The 9,341-nt window shown below is 38.5% G+C and overlaps 1 protein-coding gene across 5 annotated transcripts in view; it reads right to left on the bottom strand.

The window, feature by feature from the left end:
* Positions 1–209: 209 nt before the first annotated feature.
* LOC134851799 (CD109 antigen-like) overlaps positions 210–9,341 on the bottom strand; it is a 385,923-nt gene continuing 376,791 nt past the window's right edge. For all 5 annotated transcript variants that reach the window (XM_063868031.1, XM_063868033.1, XM_063868034.1 and 2 more), the window contains 9 exons: positions 8,574–8,658; positions 7,984–8,179; positions 5,118–5,445; positions 4,684–4,991; positions 4,424–4,564; positions 3,718–3,953; positions 3,369–3,546; positions 2,664–2,766; positions 210–1,354 (listed from right to left, as the gene is read on the bottom strand). In XM_063868031.1, the coding sequence (XP_063724101.1) occupies positions 1,185–1,354; positions 2,664–2,766; positions 3,369–3,546; positions 3,718–3,953; positions 4,424–4,564; positions 4,684–4,991; positions 5,118–5,445; positions 7,984–8,179; positions 8,574–8,658 (1,745 nt within the window). In that variant the 3' untranslated portion in view covers positions 210–1,184. The remainder of the gene's footprint in view (positions 1,355–2,663; positions 2,767–3,368; positions 3,547–3,717; positions 3,954–4,423; positions 4,565–4,683; positions 4,992–5,117; positions 5,446–7,983; positions 8,180–8,573; positions 8,659–9,341) is intronic.

The following is a 9,341-nucleotide window of genomic DNA, read 5'->3' as shown; positions in this document are numbered from 1 at the left end:
CTCGATTGAAAGCATCACTTAAAGAGTAGTTTAGTGTAGCTAGGTGTCATTTTCCACCCGCTGCTAACTTTCACTTGCAAAACTTTTGTTGATGAAGTCCAATTGTTCTAAAAATTGGCATGTGGACGAACTAGGCTATTGCAAACATATTTGGTCAGCATATTCAACCGTATAGAACCACTTACTACACCATAAAAATGATTTTTATGCCCAGCGGGGGGGGGGATGAGTTCTAGCTAAACTAATATGTGCAGAGCAGGATGTGTTGAGCGAAAACTGAAATGAGATAGACATAAAAGACAGTAGAATTCTCCTCGACTACTGTTCAACTCCACATGATTGATTATTATATGAGCATCATACAAAAGGGTAAGAAGAGTATACAAAATAGGGATCCGGTATCAAAACTAAATGTCATCTTGTGTATTTCTTCCGTCTATACTACACAGACAGATCAGGGCTCCTGCTTTTCTTCCAACTCCACCTATTTTTTAAAATTGGTTTTTGACTACTATAATAACGTTGTTACAATGCAATGAAATTTAGCATGATGAACACATTGTTCTTCATACCTTACATTGTAAAATCACGCATTAAGCGATTATAGCACGCAAAACAACTATCAGAAATGTGGAGGAAAAGTGGAAAAAAGCCCAGATCAATTTATTCGTAGAGCTAACATAGAACAAAAGCTGATCATCGCAGCAGTTCTCTCGCACCAAACAATAGCGGAAAATAAGAATGATAAATATTGGATGACTAGAGCCAGTCAGCACCATCTGATCAGACAAGATGAAGGATAAATATGAGGATAGGCTACAAAGACACAGTAAAGCACAGTTCAATGGGGTTCATGTTATATTGAGAAGCACTTCCTTTCGAGGAGAACTGACAGACATCAATCAGTTCAAATAGATTTAATATCGTGTGATGTATATAGTTCTAGAGCTCCAGCCGTTCTACTTTTTCAGCAGTTTAATAAGCAGAGCAAAGCCAAATAAGCGAATAAGGTCACAGTTAACAAGCCAGAGCAGTTCCAATATTTCATAGTTTTTATGTTCAATTTTGAGCCCAGTTCTTTTATTTTCATTCTTCGTTATCTCTCAGTTTGCAGTTTTACATTGATGCGTGTTGTTGTGGTAGTGGTTGCCTACTGCTGCCCCACATCAGAATGGGCAGAAGAGTTAGAGTGAGGAGTGCAGGAGAAGGAGACAAGTTAGAAGGAGGGTGAAGTAGATTGGAGCGGGGGTTGTCAATGGGTGCAGTTGGGGGGCCCTGTTGGTAAGACAGTTCGCACATGGTTCATCGCCCAAACTCAATTCAGCCACTTGGTACATGATCCTACTCTGCACAGCTAAAACACACACGAACATACCACATACACAGTATAGATACAAAAAACTCAAATTGGCGGCTGTTGTCCAAAGGGCACATTAAGTTTCGGAATCTCAACTTCGGAATTTTGAAAAGAAAATAAATGGCCTTAAAGCTCTTGGAATTTCAATTTAAGCTCTTCGAAAACAATTTATGATTGGCACTTTTGTGATTTAAAAAACTCAATTTGAGACAGACGCGAAATTGCGCTTCGCAAACACTAGCGAGAACACGACAAAAAGCAGCTCTATAACGTTCAAAAAGAAAAAGTAGAAATAAGACTTGAATTGGTAAAAACTCTGCAACGTCTCAGATTCCAACCTACGACCTACTGCGACCTAGAGCTTATGTGTCTCACGCACTAACGACTCAGCCACGGACGTTTAATTAATGACAAACACTAGCCACAAATAAAGCAGAGAACAAACGCTATGCATTTTTCAATGCTACAGTGAAATTTCCATCAAGTGAACACTTTCAATGAACACTTATATTTGCGAGTTAGGTTAGAAAAAAGAAGGTTCGTGCTAATACACTTACGCTTGTATTTCATTCAGATTATATTTCAAAAAACAAGTTCCAACAAGGAAATTGAAAGATTTTGGAGGAAAATCGGTTTTTTAACAAGGTCAATTAAAATAATCCGGAAGTCCATTTTTCGAATGGAAACTTTTTAGCCTGCAAAAACTTAGCTCTTCGGTGCATTTGAAATCATGACCGTTGTCTTCCATAGCGTTTATAGAATCTGTAGCTTAATTGGTTGACAGAAAAAAAATTCAAGCGTACAAAGATTACAAGTTGCGCTTTTTTAATTCGCTATATTGCAGTTTTCAGTTAGGCATGCAATCCAGTCAAAAATTGAAAAATTTTCGCAATTTTCTAAATGCAGCTCTACATTATGGTAGATCACTCAGGCTAGCGCGACATTTTTTAGTGGTTCCGCATTCAGCGCAAAAAAAAACAAAGCTCCTTCCCCTTCCTTGATAAATTATTCTTTTAACAAGCAGTACAAAATCAATTATCCAGTACAAAATCAATACAATCAATTAAGCCATAAATTCACTGCTTGTTGGGACAACCCAGGAGTAGTTCAACTCATGGAGGGTGCCCCAGATAAGACAATATTTGAGGAGCATCAAATACATAATTATACAAGGTGACATTTTAGAAGAGAACAATATACAACACAATACTTCCTAATCAGAGTAACAACAAATTAACGCTTTCCTTTAGTTGTTCTATTAAGTACAAGGATGGTCTGTGATGTTGTACGTATTTTGATGCCTCACCTGTGTCGTAGTACAGCCCCACTCTGGCCTCACTGGCCTGTGGATTGAGGATCATCTCGCATTTGAAGAACACAACTTCCAGTTCAGTGTTGCCCGACAGCATCTGAAACACACACGCCATGCCCACAAATATAATCCCACAACAACACCACGTGTTGATACAGTACATCGCAATTCACAGTTCGAAACATAGCCAACATACGTTGGCAAAAGAGTCAATGAACGCAAAAAAAAAATCAATTTTCGAACTTCAAAGAAAAAAATGTGGCCTTAAATCTCTTTGAATTTCTAGAACAATTTATGATTGACTCATTTCTGCTTAAGTTAACTGGATCAATAGTTAAAGGTTTTATTTCGTTGGGAAATCTGATAATTAAATTCCACTTTCGAAACTAAAAAGTCGGCCACTTTTTTCGTGACCCTTACACTTTTTCTGTGCGATATTGGAGTTTGCCTTCGTTTTAACAAAGGAAATCAACAGAATCAAGTTGAGCGCGAACAAACTTTAAAGACTATCTGAAAAAACAAAAAAAATTCATCCTGGCCTATATAAGAGTCTTAACTACGCTCATTGAATCATTAAAACATCCTAATTCCAGAAACACGATAGTACCTAGAATTTTAGGCTACAATCTGATAAAACACCTTGCTAAAGATATTTTAAAATCAATACTGTTTTCGTAAAAAGTGCAAATGATTAGTTACGTTGTTGAAATAGACACTGAGGGTCTTTCCATCCGGGCCAGTTCCACACTCGTACATGTCGATCTTGGATCCAGGTCCATTCTGAGAGACAGACTCGCAGCAGAAGCCACTGGGCGACTGGATCTCAACCACCACCATCCCACTACCCCCTGCCTCCTCCTCTTCCTCCCCAGCGTAACTGGAAAGGACAATTAATCGGTTACTCAATCCGTCACGCACTATCGTCTCAGCACATCATATAGTGCATGCTTATCAGTTTCGATTTCAGTTCAACATAGATTGCACTTCACTAGTCCGGTGAAGTAAAATGGTGTTATGGAAGAAAGTAGTTGTGGGTGGGATGACTCACGTGATCACAAATACGACAGTTAGGATGCGGCCATCGTCCACGACAATCTCCTTAATTTTGCTGATCACAATCTGCATGTCATCTCCCCCACTCCCCTCCCCATCCTCACACTGTTCTGTGTTGTAGTAGATCTCGCCTGCCATGAAGGCCCTCCCAGTGCCCCCACTGCCAGTCTCAACACACACTCGCACACCACCATCGTCCGATTCCACTTCCTCTTTGGGAATGTCCAAGAACTACCAACAGAAAATCCAACAGTCGAGTACAAATAATTACCATGAGTATGCTTAAAGCATTCTTAGTCTCTTCAATTAGACGTTGAAGTGGTTTAAACTTACGGAACCAGCTAAAATACGCGAAAGGAACCGGTAAAGTAGCACATCATGTTTCAACCAAACTCAGTTTAAGCAAAAAATTCAAAAATGAGGATTTTTTAAAAAAAATCTTCAAAACAGTAGTAAAAACTTTTTTCTGCAATTTATCTTGTTCCTATATTTTATTTTTTTTTGTCAAGAAAGGGCGATTGAATTAGCTGATAAGATGAAAAATGCAAAAAAGCGATACATAAAATAACGGTGAAATGTTTTTGGACCAAGTTTCCAGAAATAATTCCATGTGACCACTGAGTGGAAAACCCGTAGACACTTCATGTTTGAAGAGCAACTAGAATAACCGTGTTATAATGTTATGTAATGAAGTGGCTGACCTCGAAGAGGAACACTTCCACGCTGTCCTGCAGAGAGAGCGATTGGAGTAGGATTCCATCCTCAGTGACATTTACTTTCAAATCAGTCTGCTCAGTGGAGTGTGCATGCACAGACAGGGCATAGAAGGCTGTCACGGTGTCCTACAACAACATACTACTTGCATCACCACACATTTGAACCTATCTTCAGGAAAAAAAAAATAAAGCAATCATTTGTATCTATCTGTAGTCTGGATATCTAAATGAGATTGTGTTCTGACCTGCGTGGACGAGTATCCACCGTTTGGACTCTGTTCACACCCCAGCCACTTGACAGCCCCATCCCCCACAGTCACACTATTCGCCTCCTCCTCGGTGGAGATGGGGGTGAACTGAGTGAGGAATGTGAGTGCATAGGCAGTGGTCTCCACCTGCATGCTGCTACTCGTTGAGTCCTGGTCGGAGTACCACCTGTGCGAACTGTCCTTCTGTTGTGGCTTGCACTCACCACACACTTCATCTTCACCAACTTCCACCGCCCTCTCTTCACAACCTCCAGTCCGCTGCCAGTGGTAGCGCCCACACATCTCTGTCAAACATCATAATCAACAATGCACGCCACAAACAACCGATCAACATTTATGAACAGAAAAACTAATCAAGTTTGGTCATTTGAAAAAAAAACACGAGAGTTAAGGCATTCCAATTTGCTCACTTTCTGATTGGTCCACGCAACTCAGGAGACTGTCTTGCACTCTGGCCAGCAAAGATCCAGCAGTGTCTGAGCACTCAGTTCCCTCTCCTGTTCCCTGGAATTTGTCCTTGTAACAACATAGGGCCGAACCCCCCAGACCCAGCAGATAGTTGTCCCGGTTGCTCTTTCCCAGCTCAGTCTCCAGCTGCGACTCCAGTTGTTCGGCTACTTTTTGCAGTCTTGCCAGCTGGTCAGTGGTGATGTTGTCGTCATCCACCAAAGATCTGGGCACCTGGCAGACACTGAGCAACACGTACGCAGCCAGAGTTGCTTCTCCGCTGGAACCACCCTACACAATAATATGCAAAAGTCAGCACACAAAAATAATCAGAAAATCATCTTACCATTATTAGTGTTCAAACTCATTAACATCGCCAACAGGAATTTGGAAAAATGTCAATGGAGTAAAAGAAAACAAAAAACGGAATTATTGTCGAGCATTTTAACTTTCGAACTTCAGCGATAATTATATCACGTTAAAGCTGTTAGAGTTGCAAGAGCCTTTTATGATATGATTTGGCATTTATTTCATAGAACACACTAAAAAAATGAAAAATATTCATTATAAACTTGGAAAAGTGCCAATGAGCGCAAGGAAAAAAAAACAGATCATGATTGACATTTTTGAGAAAGTGGGATCAATACATAAAATTTCTATTTCCCTGAAAAATTTGAAACAGACGCAAAGCTGAAACACTAGCGAGAAAACGATGAAAAAGCAGCCCGATCAAGTAAAATAAATGTTTTATAGCAAAAGAGCCATCCAATGAGCACTTTAAATAAAGCAGAGAACAGAGAATGAGCACTTTTATTTGCAAGTTAGGTTGGAAAAAAAAGGTTCGTACTAATATACGGCTCTTTTCCAGTTCCCCTCTTTTGATTTGCTGATTTTTTGTCATCATATACAGAAATCAACATCATAAACCAAACTTTAAATTGATAGAACTCCAATATCAGGAAGTTGAAAAACTGACAACAAAATTCATTCAAACCTTACACCAGAAACGCGTGAAATTATATTGAAATTATCGGAAATGCATGAAAAAAACTTGAAATTATTCGAGCTGCACAAATTGTGTTCTTCCAAAAAACTTTCGATTGAACTTATACAAAACAGAAAAATTAAACACAAAGCAAGATACTGTGACTGTGGGCATGGAATGAAATTAATTATTTCGGATCGCGAAGATCGATGACGATATTGTAAGAAAAAATGCAAAAACAATTAAAAGCAGGAACTTGGCTAGAAGGCAATCATTTCAGCTATCAACAGTTTATACTTTTCTTGTACTGCTGGTCGGAAAAAAATATTTCGATCAAACTCAGTTTCCTCTTGAGACTCCAAAAAATGTAGAAAAAGCAAAACCGTCGAGACTGATGAGAGTTATTTCGTAGAAAGAAAGTATAAAAGAGGCAGAGCAGTCAGAGAACAATGTCGGTTTGAAGGTATTTTCAGAGAAACTGGAGGTTGTTTCTTTTTGCAAGCGGTGGAAAATCGGACAAAAGATTTACTCATGCCCATCATAAAAAGTAGCATTGTAGCAGGCAGTAAAATTATTTCGGACAATGGAAATCTTATAATGACAAAAACAAATTTGATTATCAGCATCAAACTGTTAAGCACTGTGAAAATTTTGTGGCACCAACAACAGGTGCTTGTACCAACCGAGCTGAAGGAATGTGGAACAAAACAAAATTTGAAAACAAAAAGCCTTGAGGAACTCATTGAACTTGGTTGGATTCATATCTCTGTTAATTTATGCGGCAAAAATTAAAAAAGCAGATCATAAAGATTTGTTTGATGAAATATTAGATGACATCAGTACTCTTAATTCACCAATTTAAATTCAGTTTTTCGTGTTTTGAAAGGGGGACTGGAAAAGAGCCTAATCTACTATGCTCGTAAGCGTAATAATGATAGATAGGCGAAACACATCACTGTCCAGCTATAGATAAGTGGTTGAGGGATGCCGCAAAGAATGGCAAACAACTCGTATACTGCCACAATTACACAGAGGCGAAGCTGCACTTCGCAAATACTTGCTAGAACACAGCCAGAAAGCAACTCTATCAAGTGACATAAAAAAAGTAGAAATAAGCCTGGAATTTGCACAAACTCGAGGCTTAGCAAAACTCCAATTAGCAAAAATCTGCGATCTAGCAAATTTGACTCTCAGGCACTAACCATTCAGCCACGGATGCTTAAAATCCCCAAAAACTAGCCATCAATAATGCAGCTACATATACTAATTAATTACCAATTCGATGCAGCCAAAGTAGCACATGTAATAAATCGCAAATCATAAAGCATATGTATAAATTATACATTTCAAAAAACAGCAAGATATATCGAGTTCAAAAATGTCTGAAATCGAGATTTTTTATTTTTATGTTGTTTGAAAACACATTGCTTCCTTCGGTTCACTTGATGAATTAAAAATGCATCAGCTGTGTAAACTTATATCTATTCGAATATAAAAGCACATGTTGCCAATAAGCTGCAAAGGTGCAACAAATTGTCAATTCGATGCAGCAAATATTGTTCTTTCAAGTCCCAAAAAAAGACGCAACAATATTTGCGACTTAGTTTGGAAAAAAAAGAAAGTTCGTACTATAACACTTTGCTTCGCAAGTGTAATTACGCAAAATAATTAAACGTTTAATTTTCCATCTATGAAATGGACTAATATGGTAACTTGACGTGAAAGAAAAAGCATGGCCTCGATTCATTTCGCCTTATACGGAAATGACTTATGATCTATCTCTCTCTCTCTCTCTCTCTCTCTCTCTATTTTCAAATTTCAGTACTTCAGATGTTCAATCTCACCTGCATTTCCTTGTGCAGCACCTCTCCTGTCTCCACAACTCTCGTTGTGCTCCCCTCGCCCTCTTTAGAATCAGAGGTGACGATGACTTCTGGACTGAGTATGTAGGACAAAGAGTCCAGTAGTGTCTCCATACTCACCTGCACATCGCCACTCCGCGCCGCCTCTGAGAACGTTTTCACCACAAACGCTGTCAGCCTACACACACACATAGATACTTACACACAAAACAATCAAAATTCAATATCACACAGACCAAAACAACAGATTTAAGTACACTTAACGAGCATAAACATAACACTAAGCTCCTTGGAAAAACAGGCTAGACAGATTGGCCACGACTTTTTTGTGATAACTGAGAAAACAATTATAAGCAGAAACGCCGTTTCTAAGAATACATTCCATTTTCTTAAGGGACCTATCAAAGTTTTAGGGTTCTAACTATCTTGCTTGCACCCTCGATTATATATGCTTCTTCTGCAGCCAAGCCTACGTGGGATCGTTTACGAAGCCCATAGACCAGTTTGCGGACAGCAACTATGTTTATGGCTTGGTAAAAAACAACAGCTGACTTTGAGTGATGAATACGAACCATGTGGAGCTGGGGTTGCCCGACTGCTGCCCGAATGCACTGTAGCCTCCATTATCGTGCTTATAGGTCAACTCTCTCTGATATCCTGCAACATATAAACACACTAAGTTGCCGTAAATTTCAACTTTTGTCAGTTCTTAAGCATAAGGATGAACACAAAAAAATTTCAGATTAGACTTTTCCATAAAAAACATAGCCAACATACAGTTAGAAAAGAGTCAATGAACGCAAGGAAGCAGAAAATACTGACTTGTTTTTAAAAAAAATTAGTTTCACAGAAAAAATTAGATGAACTTAAAGCCCGTTGAGTTTCAAGAACAATTTATGATTGACACTTTTTTTGCTAAAAATTAACGGAAATTGAAAAAACTGGATTGATAGGTCTGAAGGTTCGCTGGGAAATCTGAAAATTAAATTCCACTTTCGAAAACCGAATTCGATCCCATTTTTTGTGACAACACTTTCGCTGTTCAATAGTGGAGTTTACCTTCCGTTTGACAAAACAATGAACTCAACCTCAAACTAAATGTTAAATCAAACCGCTAAAAAGTAAATTTGAGACCAAAAACAAATTTTAAGACTTTTCCTGAAAAAGAAAACGGATAAAAAAACATCGCGACCTATATAAGAGTCTGAACTACATTCATCGTCTCTTAAACAGTAGATGTACTTACACGCACATGGATGATACTTAAAATTACATAAAAACATCAACCAGTACTACAGGAGTTCAGGATATTTTAAAATATAGTTATAATAATTGTCTAG

The sequence above is a fragment of the Symsagittifera roscoffensis genome, chromosome 7, assembly GCF_963678635.1.
Source record: "Symsagittifera roscoffensis chromosome 7, txSymRosc1.1, whole genome shotgun sequence".
Classification (NCBI taxonomy): domain Eukaryota; kingdom Metazoa; phylum Xenacoelomorpha; order Acoela; family Convolutidae; genus Symsagittifera; species Symsagittifera roscoffensis.
The sequence above is the reverse complement of the archived record's forward strand: the minus strand, read 5'-3'. Positions and strand labels throughout refer to the sequence as shown.